Genomic DNA, 20,829 nt, shown 5'->3' with positions numbered 1-20,829 from the left:
CGCAGTACCGGTCGCGTGAGACTTATTTTTCACTTGAGACTAGTTTAACGCCAGACAGTACCTTCTGGAATCAGCGGCCTTCGGAAACTTGTATCATCCAGGAAGCTGTGGGGGGGGAGTGCGAAGACACGGACGGGAACTTTAGAATCCACAAGCCGAGAGTAGCTCGAATTTAGTCATTTCTTAAAGCTATACAATTGAGAGTTTCTGGATAGCGGGTCCCAAGGAGGAACTCATTTACTGAGAGCATTATTTACTCGCTCCTTCTCTCCCCGGCTCCGAAAAGATGGTAGAATCCACTTCCGGGTTCCCCCAACTGCCGGAACTCTCGCGATGGAGGGAGGCGGAGGTGAGGCCGGCGGGCATAGCGCGGAACGTGGGCTTGGGGGCGGGCGCGGCAAGGGGGTCGCGTGTCCGGTCGTCCGTGTCGGGTGCGGGCGGGCGTGCGAGCCGCTGGCCGCTGCCCTGGCCCGGAGTCTGGTGTTCGGGGCGCCGTGCTCCTGCCGCCGCGCTCTGCGCCCTTCGGCGCTGCCCGGTGCCCCCTCCGCGGCGCTTCGCTGGCGCTTAGGGATCCTGCTGCCGGGACTGTTCTGAGCGCTTTGGGGTGAAGAACTCAATCCTTAGCGCGATCTTAAGACACAGGGGTACTGCAGTCACTGTCTGGGTTGGAATCCCTGCTGCCACTTAACTAGCTGGGTCTTTGGGGAGGTGACATAATCTCTTTCTGCCGCAGGTTCCTTGTCTGCAAAAATGATAATGATAACAATGGTGTCCACCTTACACAGCTGCTGTACGGATTCAGGGAGAACAGTGCCCGGCCCTTAGCAAGCTCTAAATGTTTGTTAGAGAAATCCCCGTTTAGCACAAGTGGTCCAGTAACTTGCCCAAGATTATACAGCTAGCCGGTAAGAAGCAAAATTGCACAGCCTTGCCTAAGGGCTCCACTCGGAAGCCCTGCGTTGTGCTCCCTCGGAAAGCTCTTTCCTGGCAACCCTAGCTAAGTAGTACCCCGTCCTCTAAATCCTTTAGAGCACTGATCACGACCTAATATTTTACAAGCTTGTGTTTATAGGTTTCCAGCCTTCCTGCACCCCAACTGCCATAGAATAGGAACTTGCCCTGTTGTGTCATACCTATGAAATCAGTGCATGGTTAATAACATTTGACCCTGGCCTTAAGGCGAGAACTGGCTTTGTCACTGGATGGTTGGTGATCCGTTAACCTTTCCTAATGCTTGGCCCTCTTACCCTCTAAACGTGGAGTGATGCTCTAAGGACATTTTAGATCTTGGAGTCAGGTCTCACTTCACTCTATGGTGAATTTGAGTGTTTCCTCCTTCAAAATGGTGAATTCTGCAATCCATTTGGCTCATTAGATTGTTGTGAAGTAAGGGAAATGTCTAATGATGTTCTTTGCTCAGTTTATTTTTATTTCCTGTCCAAACACGCAAAAAAAGTTTTTCCTGATATTAACAGGTGCTGTATATCGAAAAGACACCAATGACATTAGACCAGTACAGGAAATGCTTCTTAAGGGACAAAAAAAATATGTTAAAGGGACATAAAATAGACGCTGTAGTTACTGAACTGGCATGCATATGCAAATGAACAATGAACAGCCTTTAACATTGTGACCTTCAAATATAAACTCCACTTTAAGCACGTGTGGCAGGTCGCAATTCCAAAGAGGCCTATTCTTTCCTCCTGATCTTTTTCCTTTGGCTTGAACTTGGATGAGAACCCTTTGTACCTTTTTGTACATCTGTAATTGCTTCTAGCTTTAGCTGACCCAAATCTGTCGCTGAAAATTGAGATTTTCAACCATTATCAAAACTCACTAACGACACAACAGAAGTTCACCTCTTTGGGTCTTTTTTTTATTTTCAAGGCATGAGTCCCTCCGAGCACTCAAGAAAAAAAGCCAGTGGCCACTGTCAGAGCAGATCTGACAGAGGTCTTATGTCATTTATTTGTACCATAGTAAATAGTCTTATGAATCTGTGTTCCGTCAAAAGGGTTCGAAACTTGTAGAAATAGTCTTGATTTTAGTTTTGAATCTTTAGGGACGGGTTTTCAATGATAAAAATCAGTACATTTTTTATTGAATGGAGGTAACAATATAGTAAAAAATTGGATTTACATAGTAACGTCTTCAAAAGCTTATACAAGTTTTTGTGAAGTTGAAAGACTTGCAGGTATAAAAACTTGAGAGAAAATTCAGTGATTTCATCAAGGGACACACTGCTGCTGGTGTTGCCTTTCTTAAAAAACACAAGTATTGTAGTGACTGCTCAAAAAGTTTCATCCCAATGCACAAGAATAAAGTACACAATTTGCCTGGCATCCGCGTGTCCCCTGCCTTTCTGTTGTATCTCTCACTCTGTGCTCCGCAAATGCTTTCCCCACCCTCCATGCCTTGGTTCCAAGGCGTCCTTCTTTTGAGAATGCGCTTTTTCCAACACCCTCATGCCCAGCTCAAATTCTGTCTCTGCCAACCTTCCTGGTTCCGTTGTTGGGATCAGTCTTTTCTCTACCTCCCCTTGTATTCCTACAGCGTTTTGTTCATGTTAGAGCATTTCTCACAACCTGCCTTGTAACTGTCTCAACTGGACCCCGTCACTCACCCAGGCTAGATGGGGGCCTGGATGACTAGGAGCTCTTTATTATATCTTTTGTAGGGTAAATTGAAGAGTACGTGTCTATACAAGTGAAACAGAATTTGGATTGTCTGACTCGTGTTTGTCTAGTCAACTGTCTACTGGCTTATGCTGACTAGAGAGACTGTCCATCAGCAGACAAATGGATAAACAAAATGTGGTCTGTTCATACAATGGAGTATTATTCGGCCATAAAAAGGAGTAATTACTGATACCTGGTACAATATGGATGAATCTTGAAAACTTTATTCTAAGAAAAGGAAGCCAGTCACAAAAAACCACATACTATATGATACCATTCATCAAAGTCCAGACTAGGGAACTCTATAGAGACAGAGAGTAGATTAGTGGTTGCTTGGGCCTAGGGGGTGAGGGGGAGGGTGGTGGGGGTGATGGCTAAAGGATAAGGGCTTCCTTCTTGAGGTAATGAAAAAGTCCTCAATTTGACTGTGGTGATGGTTACACATATCTGTGAATATACTAAAAACCTTTGAATTGTACACATTAAATAGGAAGATTGTATGGTGTATAAATTACATCTCAATAAAGGTATTAAAAATTATTGAGCCACTCCCTCATGATAGTGTTGAGAATAATAAAGGCTAATAATCATCTCTTACTCCCTCAGGCCTGTGCTAAGGGCTGTATCTGCGTTGTTTATTTAGCTGTCCCAATAACCCCATGAGGATAGTATTATTTCTAAATCTTACAGGTGAGAAAACCGAGTCTTAGCAACACTTATGTATTTTTACACAACTAATAAGGTTCTGAGACTCCAGGATTGTGTGATTCAAGTCCCCTGGCGACTCGACTCTACAGTTGAAATGCTTACAGGATGATTTTACACAGGCATGACATGTGTGCCTTGACTTTTAAAAAAAAAAGTAATCAAATGTATGATTACTACTGTAGCATGTAAGTTCCTCCATACAATGCTGGAAAGTGTAATTGAAAATGTCTTTAGGGGCCGGCCCGTGGCTTAGCGGTTAAGTGCGCAGGCTCCGCTGCTGGCGGCCCGGGTGCGGATCCCGGGCGCGCACCGATGTGCCGCTTCTCCGGCCATGCTGAGGCCGCGTCCCACATACAGCAACTAGAAGGCTGTGCAACTATGAAGTACAACTATCTACTGGGGCTTTGGGGAAAAAAAGAGGAGGATTGGCAATAGATGTTAGCTCAGAGCCGGTCTTCCTCAGCAAAAAGAGGAGGATTAGCATGGATGTTAGCTCAAGGCTGATCTTCCTCACAAAAAAAAAAAAAAAAGTCTTTAAAACTCTTGCTTTCTCTCAAACACTAGCACCTTCCTAAACTTTTCTTTTATGTTACCTCCATCCCCAACACCAGCAGGAGACTTTTGTTGTTTCTGAGTTGGTTTTCCACTATGAAACCAGTTTTAAACCTCACTTCAGGGGCCTCAGGCGTTGAGAAGAACAAAGCCATACTGAGCGGGAGGTTCTGATGGGGGGTCGGCTGCCCTGGAGCAGTGACTCACTGTGGTGGGCCAGCTTTTGGTGTGGCCTGTGTTCACATTTGTACCTCGACGAGGGTGTAGCAGATTACCACATTTCATGGGTGTGGTGGCATAATGACTCCCCCTCCCCAAATATGTCCACATCCTAATCATCCCCAGAACCTGTGACTGTGTTACATGAGAGACTTCACAGATGGGATTAAGTTAAGGATTTTGAGATGGGGAGGTTATCATGGATTATCTGGGTGGGCCCAATGTAATCACAAGGAAAGAATCCTTTCCTGTAAAGGAAAGAGGGAGGTGGGGGTGTCACCAGAGGTGTCATGATGGAAGCAGAGATTGGAGTGACGTGGGGCTGCCAGCCAAGGAATGCAGGCAGCCTCTAGAAGCGGGAAAAGGCGAGCAAACCCATCCTACCCTAGAGCTTCCAGAAGGAACGCAGCACTGCCATTTCAGACATCTGACCTCTCTACGATAAGTGTGGGTTGTTTTAACCGACCAACTTTGTGGTAATTTCTTACAGCAGCAATAGGAAACTCTCTCAATGGGCCTTTTGAACCACTCACTAATACTGCAATTATGAACATAATGTTTTCGAGCAACAAGAGTCTGTTGTCCTCCCTCCTCGTACTCTCTCCTTTTTCCTCAGATTCCTGTGTTTTTGGTCTTAGCTTCTCAGCTAGACAGACCGTGAGCTGCTTCAGGGCAGGACGGTTCTGTTCCCTGTGGGGTTCAATTACCGGTCGTTGTTCTCAGTGCTTTACCTGTATCCACTGGTTTCATTCTCACAGCAACCCGTGATCCCCACTTTACAGACAAGGAGACCAAGGTTCAGAGAGGTGAAGGGGCACACCGTTCACAAGGCGAAGAGTGGGGGTCCTGACGTTGGCAGGCTCCTGAGGGGTCCTGTTCTTGCCCGCTGTGCTGTACTAGTCATTAATCCATTTCAAAATTAATTTCAAATCACTTTCAACCTAAAAAACCTGAGACCCTACTAAGACTATCTTGTAAAGGATAAAACTTAAGGGGAAGATATTTAATGTACCGTTCATTTCTCTGTAATCAACGGAGTGTGCCTTATTCCATACTCTTGATAGCACTGGAATGATTATTTTATTTTATCTTTGTTTTTGGATCTGCTTTAAAAATTTACTTAGTACTATGATCATTTAAGATTTTTAGTAAAATCTGAATTTGGTTTCCTCTATTACTTCAAAATTGTGTTTGTGCAACTGGATTATAGATGCCTGACCAATTTTGGTATGGGATACTTTCATCCTATTTGAAATAGGGTAATAATTAGAATAAGTTTTCTTACTTATTTGTTTATGAGGCTTTGTTCTGAGCCATAAAAATATGGAGTTCGTGGCTAGCATTTGTATTAATGGGTATTGAATTCATAAGATACCAAATAGGTTTGAATGCATTGTTTTCTAAGGATGACTCTTAGAGACAAAAAAAATCAGTATGTTGGAAAGAAAAGATTTTAGTCTTCCATTAGTATTGAATGATTTTCTCCAAAACACTTTCATTTAGTTGATGGAATTTGGAGCTCATTATGGAATCCTGTATTTGTAATTTAGATGGTATTCAGCTGAATTATACTTCTTTAAAAAGCGTGAGTTTGTCAATAGGGATTGTAGAAAAAAATACTACCTTGGGTTTCAGATTTGGTGCCACACACGTCTTCTCTGCTTGTTCTCGATCCAGGTTCACCCCCAGAAACACTTACAGAAGCAAGTCAGTTGGAATGTGTTCTGCCTCCAAGTCTTGAAGCCAATAGTTTGAAGAAAAGCAATTGGGGATTCTTGTTTACCGGGATTGTTGGTGGGACCCTGGTGGCCGTATATGCTGTGGCCACACCATTTATAACACCAGCCCTCCGAAGAATTTGTTTACCTTTTGTTCCTGCAACTACAAAGCAGATTGAAAATGTTGTGAAAATGTTGCGATGCAGAAGAGGATCCCTGGTTGACATTGGCAGTGGCGATGGACGTATCGTGAGTTATGTTAAGATGTTTTTAAGGTTTGGAACTAGAATTGTTAAAGTTTCAGTTTCACACTTCTAATGAGGCTTATGCAAAGACTTGCTAAATCTGACAGTTTAATAAAGTAGTTGTTTAATTTTGTGTTTGTCTGACTGAACTGTCAAACCCTCCAGCATGAATTTGTAATTTATTTTTTTCAGATTTAATTTTTTCCTAAAGGAGAAAGTGCTCTGTAGATATGCCAGATAAAAAGGAACAATTAATTGATAGTTATGAAGTTGTCCATTAAAAAAACTTGGGCCAAAGGGGGTGGCATACCCAGAAGAAACATGTTAAATCGTGGAGTTTAACTATTTTATATTTTTGCACCATAAATATTTGCTTCTACATCTGTCCATATTTATACATGTATAATAATTCCTGTGGGGTAATGTAGAGTTAAAATAGGGAAGAGCCAGTGCATTAACCTCCACTTATCCGAAGGTCAGACTTTTAGTGACCTCAGCTCGCTTTGACCCCAGCTAGGAGCCTGTGAGTAAAGACTCAGGGCCCCTGACTGGCGAACGAGTGTCCCAGAGCACGTTTCTCCCTGGGCAAGGTGGCACCATGCTTAGGCCTCCATCCCCATGATGAGGCGAAAAGTGAGGATAGCAGTAGTAAAGGCCAGTGTTCTGGAAACTTTTAGTGTGGAGGCCGGCAGGGCCACGACACCTTTACCAGCCCCTGCAGCCCCTGCAGTTTCACAATGGTGACCAGAATCATCAGGAGGAGGTTAAACAGTGACTTGCTTTGTTTTTGAGAAATCAAGAGATTTATATATTAATCAGCAGGAAGTTTCTAAATCCAGATTTGAATGCTTTATGGTTTCTCAGAAAATGGTTTCCTTCCTAAAGGGGCGACACTGTAGTTACTTGGGAAATTACTGTGGGTGGGACAGCTCCTTCAGAGACGCTCCCTTGGAGAGTGGTGGCAAGATGGAAGGAGCAGAGAGACCCCAGGACCAGCCCGTGTCCCTCTCACCTGACAGAGGCCAGTGGCGTTCTACAGTTGACTTATACGGACTCGTTCCATTTTGCTTTTACTTGTTTTCAATTTTGAGTGAACACTTTAAATATTAAGGAAATATGTAATTAATTGCGGGGTCTTCACTGACAGGTTATTTTTGTTGTACATTACAACTAGTTCACAGAACATCCTCCCAGGCATGTTCATTTCCCCCACTGCTGTGCTATCACTGATGGAGTGAGATGGTGCATTTTCATCAAGTTTTTGTCAGCCCTACCCAGGGCTTGGCCAATCCAGGATTAATTACGTGGATGTCCAAAGCAAACCTGACTGTCTGTTCTGATACTTGGGGTGAAATCTTTGACAAAAATGAGAATACTGAGTTTAAATGGGCTGGTGTTATCTTGTCCATAAAGCTATACAACTTTAGAGATCCATCTTTAAATGGTGTCTTGAACAAAGGAGGTGTTTTTTGATTGGATATTTTAGGATTATGGCCCATAAATAGGAAGTATTCATATCATTTGACAATCTAAGTTGATGTTTTTCTTCTTATTTTGAGTAAATACGGCCTCTTTCCACAGGTGATAGCAGCTGCAAAGGAAGGATTCCCGGCTGTGGGTTATGAGTTAAACCCGTGGCTAGTCTGGTACTCCAGATACTGCGCTTGGCGAGAAGGGGTGCAGGACTCTGCCAAGTTTTATATTTCAGATTTGTGGAAGGTATGTAAGGCAGCGAGTGGTCCTAGAAAACTCCAACCGAAAACTTTATGATTCATAAGTAGTATGACTGAAAACTTAAAAATGTAATAAAAGAAAAGTACTTAAAATAGAAGCGTATATTTGAACGTAATGAAATGTGAACACCTTTTAAACTGATGAATTTAACAGATTGTCTCCCTACGTGAGAGTAGAAACTTAAGGTTTACGACATGGTAGGTCATGTGAATTCCAAGAATTTATTTACTCAATTAAAAAAGTTCTCATTTTTATTTTTTATGAAGTGATGAAATAGAAAATAATTTTATTATGATATGATATTTATTTTGAAATGATTATTTTATTATGAAGTCATCTCATTTGAAATCTTATAAATTGTAATATAGGCATTAACCTGTTAATGTCATTCTTGGTGAACAGTAGACTTTTCCCTGTGCATGTGTGCATGCGTGCACACATATGTGTGTGTTTAGAGAGAGGCAGAGATGTGTGCAAGAGAATAGACTGCACCAACCATGCTGTCAGGGTTCCCTTTGGTCTTCACAAGGTACAAGATCCTTCCAAGTTTATTTATTTATTTATTTATTTTTGTGAGGAAGATCAGCCCTGAGCTAACATCCATGCTAATCCTCCTCTTTTTGCCAAGGAAGACCGGCTCTGAGCTAACATCTATTGTCAATCCTCCTCCTTTTTTTTCCCAAAGCCCCAGTAGATAGTTGTATGTCATAGTTGCACATCCTTCTAGTTGCTGTATGTGGGATGCGGCCTCAGCATGGCCAGAGAAGCGGTGCGTCGGTGCGCGCCTGGGATCTGAACCTGGGCCGCCAGTAGCGGAGCACACGCATTTAACCGCTAAGCCACAGAGCCAGCCCCTTCCAAGTTTATTTGTACTCTAAAAAATGCCTTGTAATTTTGCTTTAGGAATGCTCCATAATATGCTTTTTCTTAAATAAGAATTCCCCATTGTAATGCTGTCATCAGTAGCTTATGAAAATTCACTTGAGTTTTGCTTGCATTGTTTTTGATTCCACATATACATAAACGCTCTCTCTGTAGAGTAAATTAAGACTTTTATTGGGCAATAAGAATTTTGACTGGCAAAGCACTTTTCCCCCCAGTTTTTCAACTAAAGACCATTGCACTTTTTACTTAGTATTTTAGAGAAGAGGAGTAGCACTAGAATTTTAAGGATGGTTCAACATAAAAGAAAACAAACAGGTGGTTCTGAAATCCCTCGAGTTCTTGCTAAGGTAGTTTGGTGTATATGGAGTCAAGTAGAAAGTGTGTGGACCAGTGGCACGGATGGCCTTACCACCAGCTGGTCATTGGGTGAGTTACTGGCCCTTCTGACAGATGACCCCTGGGGCAGACCCTGCGTGGAGTCACCATGAGGATGGGATGACATGACATGGGGAAGCATTTGGAAAATGAATGGATTGAACTAACACGAACGAAAGCATGAACGCGGTATTCCATTCCTTGTGAAATCTTAAAGAGGGCCCCTCTTTGTGAAAACCGACTATTTGGCAAAATGGAAAATTGCTACTCATTTTGAAACAAAAGTTAAGCTTGATGATTGACTCTTTACGATCCATCTGTGAATTGTTTCCACCTCCTCTAGGTGACTTTTTCGCAGTACTCCAACGTTGTTATTTTCGGCGTGCCTCAGATGGTGAGTATACCTCCCCTGTTTGGTCTGGGGTTAAGTGGGAGGCCCTTCAGCTCTAGCAGGCCGCTCGCTGTTGGCCTGCTCACCCACGTGCAAAATGACAGCCTCCCAGAGATTCTGAGGGAACATTGGATTTCAGTTCATTGGTTTAACAAAATACTTCAGGGCCTTAAGAGTTTAATCATAAAAGACTCAGTCATATTTTTAAACTTTTGCTTCAGATAAAAACCTCAATTATCTACCCAAGCCCTAAAAATTGTAGTCTGAAAACTGCCTTATGAGCTCCCAGTGTCTAATGTGATTGGGGATTTTCATGGTTGCCCACGCACATCCAGCTGAAATCACTTGGGAAAGTTAATGGGATGTTCCCTTTGAATTGATCATTTTTCCGATTTTGCAGTAAGATAATTTTCAGGCAGATGAGCATTGACTAGTTTCAGTTGACCTCGGTTGACTGATTTGTATGGAACTTTGGTTCTGTACTTTCAAAAGTGAAATACTGCAGCGTCGTACTGATAATGGTCTTGCATTTAGCCTTTGGAAAGATGACCAGAATGGGATGCTTTTATTGTAATTGTTGGTTTACAGACCATAAAAAGAAATCCCTTTTCACTTTTTAAAGTCTGTAATTGTAGCTATAATAATCTTGGCAAAATTGGATGTTTGCTGAAATGCCACTATATATAACTGAGATGGGTTTTAATTAAAAAAAAACAGCAAACTTACTTTTTGTTGTTTTGTTTTCTTATTCATACCTTTATTTTTGTATGAGATGTTTCACTGCTTGAGAAATTTATTCTTACTATTATGACCTTCAGTGCAATACCATTTTCTTTCATTTTTTTTTTAAGTTGATTTAGAAATGCTTTTTTTGTTGTTATTGAAGAAGACTGGCCCCGAGCTAACATCTGTGCCAATCCTTCTCTTTTTGCTTGAGGAAGATTGTTGCTGAGCTAACATCTGTGCCAATCTTCATTTATTTTGTATGTGGGTCGCCACCACAGCACGGCTTGGTGAGCGATATGTACGTCTGCACCGGGGATCTGAACCCATGAACCCCAGGCCACCGAAGTGGGGTATGTGAACTTAACCACTAATGCCACTGGGCCAGCCCCTAGAAATACTTTTATTAGATATTCTTGAAAGTGACAAGATTCTATATGTTCATAGTTCTCAGTAAACCTAAAATTAAGATGAAACCTGGGTGTCTATGCTTTTGTTATAGAAATGAAAAGAGGGAGAAAGGCATGATCCCTGGTCATTTAAAAAAACTATTTGGGATCATAGAATTGCTATGGAATTTGATGGTATTTACTACTTATTATGATGTTTGGGTATTCCTTGTAATAGCATTTTGGGGCAAATAGCTTTAATTTGAAATCCATGCTTAATAAAAATAGAAAGATGATATTTTTTGGGACTTCCAGGCTGTCTTGGGAGGCCCCATGGTGATGGCCTGAGACATGGGCTCATGCAGCTGCTGCAGCTCTGTCCCGTTAGGGGGCAGCAGTGGCCTGTGGTCATCACTGTCGCCAGGTAACCGGTGGGATGCAACTCCTGTGCTTCTTCATCATGTTTGAAGTACAGTCAGTTTTTGGAGCTGTTCATTCGAGAAATAAGAGTCCTATTATTTTGATGAATGTTTTCGCAATTATTGTCCATTCTTCTGTATACAGAGAAATCTTCTTTTAAAAGAGAAATCTCAAATAAGAAACTCGTAGCATTTCTCTGTTCCCGAGAAAAAGGGGAGCAGCTGGAATACACTCAGCATCCACATTCCCTGAAATAAGAGGGATTCAGCCAACTTGCAGTTCTCCATGCAGGTGGATTGATGAGGGTGCAGAGGGCCCAGGCGGCTTCTGTTGGTATGGAAGGGCCAGTTTCACCTGTGGACGCCCCACTTTCCACCCACGTCAGTCTTCGCCTATGTGGAGGCAGTGATGGGAGGGAGAGTGTGGCCTTCAAGCCAGAAGGTCAAGTCTGCCCATGGGGAGTCCTGTGAGCCCTGGACATCCTTTTACCTGTTGGCCAGGTCATGCGGTCTTCTCTTAAAATGCATTTCCCTTCCCTGAGGTGGCTCAGCAGAGCCGTTGTGGCAGGAAACGTTTCCTGTGGCAGCTGAAGCACACGTGGTCAGGAGAGAGCCCGGGGGACCCTCAGGGAACTTCAGAAGTGTTAGAACTCTCACCCTGCTTCTGATACCCGACTGGTTGTTCCTAACAGCCCTTTGCAGTTGTAGCTGGAAATTAGAGGTGTCCTAGAGTTTCAGCGCTGTTCGGCTCTAACATGAGGGGAATGAGGAATCCCGTGTGGACCTGGTGAATCCAGTACAAGGATTGCAAATACCACATTTAACACCAGCTTGTGCACTAGGAACATCTTTTCCAAATGTGGAACAGATCAATTGTGTCCTTGTTTAAAACCCTTCTGTGGCTTCTTCCTGCTTAAAAGCAGCGAGGATAAGGCCCAAACGCTCCGCATGGCCAGAGGCCTGGAGTGGAGTGGCCCTGCTTCCCCCAGCTCTCTGTGCCAGCCCTCTGTCCTTCCCTGGACGTCACTGTGTGTGGGCTGCGTCCTTCTGTCCGACGTCAGTCCCCCCAGCTCTGGGCCTGGTAAGTGAGCACCTGCTGACTGCTCGGGTCAGGTGTCCTTTCCTCCGAGAAGCCGTCCCTGACCGCCCAGTGAGACAAGCTCCAGCCCCTCTCTTTTCTGCTCCCCTCTCCCTAGATGAGCTATCGCACATTTTTCTGGGTGATGGCTTTGGCAGTGCTGGCCGTGTGCACTGCCCTGTAAACTCAAGAATGAAGGCTGGCCTGTCGTCTTCGCTGCCAGACCAGCACGGCAGCACCCAGCGCAGAGCAGTCACTCAGGGAATATTTGTTCAATGAATATTCGGATATGGTATAAACATACCCATTAAGTACACTTTTCCCAGCAGCTATTGAATTTCGTAACTTCAAAGAATGACTAATTTAATTTTAGTTACGAATTCTATTATGAATTAATGAACAAAATTATTGTCATTATGTTCTGCTAAAGAAAAATGATTTATGGGGCCGCCTTGTGGTGTACCGGTTAAGTGTGCATGCTCTGCTGCTGGCGACCCAGGGTTTGGATCCCGGGCGCGCACTGATGCACCGCTTGTCAGGCCATGCTGTGGCGGCGTCCCATATAAAGTGGAGGAAGATGGGCACGGATGTTAGCTGAGGGCCAGTCTTCCTCAGCAAAAAGAGGAGGATTGGCATGGATGTTAGCTCAGGGCTGATCTTCCTCACACAGACACACAAAAAAATGATTCATGACTGAATCATTTATCCTTCATTCATTCATTTGACTAGTATTTATTGAGGGCCCACTAAGTGCCAGACCCTGTTCTGATCACTTGGGGTACTTCAGTGGATAAAAAAGAAAAATGTCCCAGTCCTAAGGTACTTACACACCAGTGGGGAGAGCAGATGTTACATGAGATACTTATATTAAATATATCATACGATACCAGGGGATAAGTGCCATGGGGCAAATTAAAGCAAGAGAGGGATGGGGCAGAGACAGTGTCCCTGAGAAGAACACGTGTGGCAGCGAGGGAGGGAGCTGTGCGGCACTGTTGGGAAGAACAAGAACATTCCGGGCTGAGGAACAGCCATTGCAAAGGTGCTGAGGAGTGTGTGCCTGTTGGGTTCCAGGAGCAGCAAGGAGGTGGGGGTGGCAGGTGTGGGGGGAGTGAGGGGAGCAGGGTAGAGGTGAGGTCAGAGGATAAATAGGGACTGGGATGGGAAGGACACTCTGCCTTTGTAAGGCCGGAGCCATTGCGGGTTTGAACAGAGGAGTCGAGGAACCAGCTGGGTTGACAAGGGTAGACAGGAGTAGAAGCCCGGAGGCAGATTATGAGCACTTGCAGGCATCTAGCTCACAGGTGTGACAAGTTTGCAACGGGGTGGAGAAGCTGGTGGGAAGTGGTCCAATTTTGGATGCATCGTGAAGATAGAACCAATAGGATTAGCCGCAGATCCAACATGGGCATGAGAGAAAGAGGAGGGCCAAGGGCCCCCAAGGTTTTTGGCCTCAGCAACGGGAAGTTGAGAGTTGCCGTTACTGAGCTGGGGGAGCTCAGGAATTCCATGTGGCATGTGAAGTCTGAGATGTGTGTGGAGCTGTCAAATTGGCAGTCATGGATGGAGGGAGTCTGGGGATCAGGAGGGAGGGCAGGCTGGAGCTGAAGTTTGTTGGGCGCTGGTGCAGCAGGAGTTGAAGCTGACGAGTGGCAGAGATCACCCAGGAAGTGGGTAGAGCTGTGCAAGGCCTGAGCCCTGGCCCCTAACTGATGAGGGGCACCCAGCAAAGGGCTGGAGAGGAGGCATTGGGGGGTGGCTTACCCTAGGAGCCAAGTGAAGCCAGTGTTTCAGGGAGGAGGGAGTGATCCAGGCCTCAAAGCCGCTGATGGGCGTGGCTCATTTGTCATAGGTTTTTGAGCTGGTTTCAACTTATGTTTAAAGTTTTGAAGATATAATTAGAATATGATGAGTTTGTGTCACTTTGAAACCCATAATTGTATGAATAATTTTGAATTCCATTAGATGGACGTGACACATCACTGCTTCTCTTTGTGTATGATATCAAGACCCAGGTTCATTGAATATTTATGTGTAATTTAGTCAGTTAATTTCTTATGATTGAAATAGCTCCTTTCTTTTGTAAGTTTATCTTGACTTAGCATATGACAGTCATTTGGAAATAAAAGAAACCGTAAAGGTGAAAAGAATAATGATAATATGAATAAGTTTACAATTATCCTTTTTATGAACAAAATTACCATAAGAAACCTCTGATATTTTGGAAAAACACCCATTGTCTCATTCTTTGCTTATTTGCTTTTTCCCTCAAGGAACAAAACTTTTTTTTTTTTTTTTTTTTAAATAATCTTTTACTGGCTGTTAAAAGAAAAGAAATATTTCATCCTTAATGGAATTTATTCTTTGTTGTCTTGGTATTGATTCTAATGAAGAATCAGAATTTTGGCTCACTCAAGCCGTCGGTCATGTAGAGGAGTTTTTCCAAGACGCTTTTTCAAGATACGGGTCAGGAAAGAATCTTCCTAGAAACACTATTGATTTGTTCGTCTTGATTTAATTGGTTACCTTTAAAGGAAGTAGTTTTTGCTCAGATCCTGGTTTCTAAGTATCGTTTTCCACTCAGAGAAACCAGGAATGTTTGAGAAATAGCTGATCCCAGGGCTGAGGAAGGGAAGATACAAAAGCCTGGAGCATTTTGTTGAGCCCGAGTATAGGGAAAAGCTTGAAACATTTGATGGGGGCACATCCAAAGGAGAGAGCAGCCAGTCTGAGGAGGCTCCCAGTGGGTGAACTCATTAGAATAAAGGAGGATGTAGTGGATTGTCACCCACTGACTGGAATAAGAATCCAGGAGTTCACAGTTATGTGATGGAGAGAGAGAGAGAGAGAGAGAGAAGGGGGAGCTCTTCCTGGCAGTGGAAAGCTGGCTCTCAATCTAAGAGGAATGGTGGAATTAGCAAATTACCACTTTGCAACCATTATAGTAAAAATTCACTCAGGCCAGAGTCATCAAGAATGCTCCATCTAGTAGGGGGACAGTTTGATGAGTGATAGGATATTTACATCATCTCAAGGTATCTCCCCACAAATTACTTGTTCACTGCAAAGGAAAAATAGTAACCACACTATGGAGAGAACAGGTACCACCTTAACCCAGTGGTGAACGTGACTTTAAAGCGGGAGGACCCCACGGGCGTCTAACTGTGGAGCCCCGAGAAGTTCATAGCCCCACTTGGGGGGCACTGTGAAAAATGCACACAGCTGAGTCATTGCGAGCGAACATCCGAGGACCCCGAGGTGAGGGCCGCTGGTGAAGTAACTGGCCTGTGTTCTTAAAGAATGTCACTGTCTTGAGAAGCAAAGGAAGATCGAGGAGCTGTTCCAGGTTAAAGGAGACCAAGGAAACATTACAGCTAAATGCAATATGGGATCCTGGACTGGGGGAAAGTGTTATAAAAAGGTCATTATTGGGACATTTGACAAAATTGGAATGCTATTGGAATTATTATTGGAATACAATGTTAAATTTTACGAACTTTGATAACTGAGCTGGGACTATTTCTTAGAAAACATGGAATTATCAAGGAATAAAGGGGCATGTTGTATGCAACCTGTGCTCAAATGGTTTAGAAAAAATGTTCATAGAGAAGGGAAGAGGGCAAATCCGATAAAACAAATAATGACAACTGTTAAAAATTGGTGAAGTGGGGTAAAGGAATACAGGGGTTCTTTGTTCTCTTCTTGCAACCTTTCTGTAAATTTGAAATTATTTCCAAGTAGCAAATTAAAAGTAGAAAAAATATTTTTAGGACGTGAAGGTGGTAATATATTTTGAGGACCCGAAGGTAAATTTTTAAGCTGTTGTTAATTTGCTGATGTAATTACAATGTCAATACTTGTAGCAAACAATAAAACTCTTTCTTCACAGGTAGATTAGTAATAAAAGGATCCAAAAGTGATAAATAAAAGGATTTTACTTTTTATAAGTTATGTTGAATATCAAGAAATTATCAGTATATTATAGATAAACTTTTTAAGAATTAGGAAACATTTCATTGTGTTTCAAGTTGGTAGAATAAGTATATTTTTTCATGGTCTAATTATACTGTATTTCATTGACTCTAGATGCTATTGATTTTAAGATGCACCATTGCTATTGAGAAGGAAAAAAATATTGCCAGTTATTCTAGGACAGTGTCACTTGTAAGAGGTATCCTGATTCCAGAGATGTTAAAAATGTGGAAAAATATGTGTTAAATAGTTGAGACAGGGTAGACTGATATGTTTAGGTAGGTAAATAATTTAAAGCTGCTTCTCTTCTCATTTTAATTACTGCCGCATCATGATTTTAGTCAGAAAATCAGAAATCTGTGATACACATCTGCTAAAAATGGCATATTTTATAATTGAGACTAAAAGTTGTTCTTAAAACTGTTGATAATGTGACTTCTGTATTTTAATAGATTGTTTGATAAGGTATTTATGCCCCGAAGTCATCTTTTTTACATTTACTAATTTTTGCAGAGGTGTTTTCAGGAACTGAAATACAAAAGGACATTAGGAAATCCTTTCCTCTGACTCACCGTGGCTCACTGAAATAATGACTGTCGTCTTCCACAGATGCCACAGCTGGAGAAGAAACTTGAGCTTGAACTGGAGGATGACGCTAGAGTCATTGCTTGCCGGTTCCCTTTCCCGCACTGGACTCCGGACCAGGTCACCGGAGAGGGGATAGACACCGTGTGGGCCTACGACATGAGCACTCTCAGAGGGAGGGAAAAGAGGCCCTGAAGATCGATGCATTTCCAGTCGGTCATTCAAATATAAACTTCATTGTTATTATTATTATTTTTTATATATGAACTTTATTGAGAGTGTTTGCTGAAACATTGGTGGTCTTTGATTTTATAGAGACTTATAGCCGTATCTTCACCAGAGAGTATATTTTTCTTTGATATGGAATGAGAAATTATTATTACTTTCGGTAACTTTTGGAGAAAACAACAAAAGTTAAGAATAGTAGGTAGATTTAAAGTCCCCTTTCATGGTATATTGTGAAAAATGTGCTTCCTACCTTTCCATGTACTTGGATGTATGAAAATATGAATAAGTCACGGTCATATTGATGGGAATTGATGGGTGGGAAAGATGTCAACTGCTCTTCACATTATAAAGAGTATGATTGAATGCCACAGATGAGAAGAAACACTTTTTAAAGAGGGTATGTATTATGTCTGCAGTTTCCTATAACTTTATTCATACTTAAGATTTATCTCTTTCTCTTCTGTACTTCATGGCAAAATTAATTTTTTAAAGGATTTAGAGAGGCATTCATATTTTACAACATATATTAGGAGTAATTTGTTCCAAGGCCCCTGGATTGCTGTATCTTATTGAATCAAGATGTATACGGTATGTGTGTAAGTGTGTGTGTGTACATACACATTTCAGCATTTCTGAAATTGTGGTACACCTTCCAGTGGATGGTGTTTTATAACTGGAGTCGGGAGCATTGTCCGTCATGATGTAGCTGTACAGCAACCGCCGTTGATAGAATCTCAGATTTTTTTTATTTTCTTTTTTTTATTGTTTAATTCAATTTATTTATTTATTTTTTATTGCAGTAACATTGGTTTATAACATTATATAAATTTCAGATGTACATCGTTATATTTCAATTTCTGTGTAGATTACATCGTGCTCACCACCCAAAGACTAATTACCATCCGTCACCACACCCATGTGCCTAATCATGGCTTTCGCTCCTCTCCCTCCCCACTTCTCCTCTGGTAACAAACAGTCCAATCTCTATCTCTATGTGTTTGTTCGTTGTTGTTTTTATCTTCTACTTATGAGTGAGATCATACCGTGTTTGACTTTCTCCCTCTGACTTATGTCGCTTAGCATAATACCCGCAGTGTCCATCCGTGTTGTCACAAATGGCCGGATTTCATCGTTTCTTATGGCTGAGTAGTATTCCATTGTGTATATACCACATCTTCTTTATCCATTCGTCCCTTGATGGGCACTTAGGTTGCTTCCAAATCTTGTCTATTGTGAATAATGCTACAGTGAACATAGGGGTGCATGTATCTTTACGCATTTGTGTTTTCATGTTCTTTGTATAAGTACCCAGCAGTGGAATAGCTGGATCATATGGTAGTTCTGAGTTTTTTGAGGAATCTGCATACTGTTTTCCATAGTGGCTAGACCAGTTGCATTCCTACCAGCAGTGTATGAGCGTTCCCTTCTCTCCAACGCTTGTTGTTTCTTGTCTTGTTAATTCTAGCCGTAGGATCTCAGATTTGATGAAATGTGATATTCAGAGAAGATACATGAAGTAGTGGAGTAGTTGGTAGTGATTTAATAGAATAAACAAGCACAGGCTTTGGAGTCAGCCAGACCTGGGTTCAGGTCTCTGCCGGATCCTCAGCAGGAGGCCTTGGACAAGTGGCTTCCCGTCTCGGAGCCTTGGTTTCCTGAATCCCTGTCATTGGGATAATAGTACACTGGACAGGGGACTGGGGACTGATTTGTAAAACTCACGGCCATAGTCTTTGGTCTGTAAGTGGTATTTCTGATTTTAGACACTAAAGAAAAGCTATTCACAGAAGTTGTAGATTATTTCTGCTAGTCACTTCTTTACTTTATGAAAGCAGCCATTTATTTAATATTTCTCATTTATGAGAAGAGACTTGACTGATTTAGATAAAGACAAGGAAAACCTTTGAATGTGAGTAAACAAGCTTCATATATCTGAAAAATTAATATTGAATGGTGGCTTGATTAATCCCTGTGTATCACAGGAAAGAATTGAACTCCCAGTCATACCCCTCTGACTTAAATACCAAACTGTCTTCATGGAGATTTGGTAAAGGGAGATGGTTTGCATCTTTAACTAAACTGATAAAAATATGATCAATTTGATAATTTTCATTTAAATGAGAAGGAACTGGGGACTCATTCATTCAGCAAATTCTTATTGAGTGTCTACTGTCTACACATTGAGTGTTTCCGATTCGGTGGTGGATAGACATGCAAGGCCCCTAATCTTGTGGAACTTTTGTTCTAGAAGAGAGAGATGAACAAATAAGTGGGTGAATGTTAGTGTGTGTGAAGTTCTCTGAAAGAAGCAAGCAGTGTGGTAGTATAGAGAGAGCCCGTGTATGTTTGGGGTGAGGAATGAGGTGTTGTGGGCGTTTGTCAGGTTTTTGGCTGCCACCATCTTTCCCTTTCCCAATAGCCCCCGATTTCCTGCTGAAGAACGGACTCTCTCCCATGGTGTGTAGTTCTGGTGCCTTCCCCTCGCTGTCACCTTCCACTCTAGCCAGCCCTGTATTGTGGGTGTGCACCCTTGGAGAGGGACCCATCGTAGCTCCTTGCAGAAAGGGGTGGTGGGCAGAGGCAAGAGGCAGGGTTTTGTGGGAACTTGGGGGTAATTCAGTAATCTTCTAGACATTTTCCTGGTGGATTTGTAGAGGTATCAGGCTATCTGCAGAATCATATATAACTTAGTATTTTTGGGGTTTCCCCTTTAGCTTCCCGAGAATTAGATGATGTTTGGTCCTGCACCCTCAGAGTGAAATGAGCATTTCATAGAAGGGTTGTGATTCATGGAGTCTGCAAGATCTTTAATTGATTTTTAAAATTGAGCTTTTAAGTAAACTGTATAATAAGAATTTTCCTATAGAGGTTATTATGGCCTCTCTGGCTGGTTTGAATTTTTCTGAGTTACTAGGTTAAGAACATTGATCGAATTTGTACATGGCATGAGGCAAGGGATGAGAGCTACTATGTTTAATGTCAAAAGTATGATTGAAACATGTCTGTACAGATTGAAATAAGGTATAAGTACTAACTTGATAAAATTTAAAGTTAAAAAAAAAACAAGAATAGAAATTCAGCTTAGGAGTCATGTAGCCTAACAGGAGCCTTTGTGAACAGATCGGGAGGTTCCATCGACACTCAGGTCACTGACTTGAGCACATTCCCATCTGAATGCATCTTTCTCCACGAGCATGGCCCCTGGATTGCAACCCTTGCCTTCCCCAGGTGTGCCAGGTGGGCCTCATCAGACCCTCGGCCAATTCTGGCATTCAGACTCCTTGAAATTCTTAGCTCCACCAAGTGCACTTGAAACGAAGTTGAAAAGATTTAAGAAATGAGACTCTGTTCCAGATACTCTGTTCACCTTGCTGGGGGACAGTGTACACCATGACGAGTTATAGCCAAACAGAACAGAAAAAATGCAAGATTCCTGACATTTAAACCACACAGCTGGATACTGCCCCTCTGCCAGAGTACTTTCCCTGGTGGCCAGAGGTATAAAAGACCTGCTGTGAAGACGGAGATTTTCTCAACTCCAGGAGTCTTCTAAGCTTGTGCTGTAACATGATTTCCTAGATTAGCCCTGGCTGAGTGCATTCGGGGAAAGACCCCTAAGTCATTGCAGAGCCCACTACAGGAGCCTCCTTAAGTGTCCACAGACAGACAAACAAGAAGCACATCCCTTGGTTGTGTGGTGTGTCTTGTTGCCTATTGGGGTCATAGTGTGACCAGCCCTTTAAGGTGTTGGAGTCCTCTGGACCACAGTGGAGCATTCCTCACCTGGCCAGGGCAGCAAAGGCTGCAGGCCTCTGACCCAGGCCACCTGTCCCGGAGTGGGGTATGCCAGTGTGCCAGCCAAGGGAGGTGTGCAGACATGGCTCGCTCCTATCCAACAGCCGTCTCCCCTAGGTAACAGAACCCCAGTTC

At 42.7% G+C, this 20,829-nt stretch overlaps 1 protein-coding gene across 3 annotated transcripts; it reads left to right on the top strand.

Moving 5' to 3' along the window:
* Positions 1-60: 60 nt before the first annotated feature.
* Positions 61-17,745, top strand: ATPSCKMT (ATP synthase c subunit lysine N-methyltransferase). 3 transcript variants are annotated; one of them, XM_087443119.1, is made up of 5 exons: positions 61-349; positions 5,835-6,124; positions 7,702-7,839; positions 9,458-9,508; positions 16,600-16,742. In XM_087443119.1, the coding sequence occupies exons 1-5, from the start codon at positions 334-336 to the stop codon at positions 16,651-16,653; spliced, it is 549 nt and encodes a 182-aa protein (XP_087299245.1). In that variant the 5' UTR covers positions 61-333; the 3' UTR covers positions 16,654-16,742. The 3 variants fall into 3 exon arrangements, with proteins under 3 accessions (XP_087299245.1, XP_087299244.1, XP_004427226.2); XM_087443118.1 differs by lacking the exon at positions 16,600-16,742 and adding an exon at positions 10,447-13,196; XM_004427169.3 differs by having other exon boundaries at positions 68-349; positions 16,696-17,745.
* Positions 17,746-20,829: the final 3,084 nt, after the last annotated feature.

The sequence above is a fragment of the Ceratotherium simum genome, chromosome 18, assembly GCF_057802395.1.
Source record: "Ceratotherium simum simum isolate JZ-2026a chromosome 18, ASM5780239v1, whole genome shotgun sequence".
Lineage (NCBI taxonomy): Eukaryota > Metazoa > Chordata > Mammalia > Perissodactyla > Rhinocerotidae > Ceratotherium > Ceratotherium simum.
The sequence above is the reverse complement of the archived record's forward strand: the minus strand, read 5'-3'. Positions and strand labels throughout refer to the sequence as shown.

Coding starts and splice junctions, on each gene's coding strand:
- ATPSCKMT (XM_004427169.3), top strand. Junction 6,125..7,701: donor GCAGTGGCGATGGACGTATC/GTGAGTTATGTT, acceptor CTCTTTCCACAG/GTGATAGCAGCTGCAAAGGA. Junction 7,840..9,457: donor ATATTTCAGATTTGTGGAAG/GTATGTAAGGCA, acceptor CACCTCCTCTAG/GTGACTTTTTCGCAGTACTC.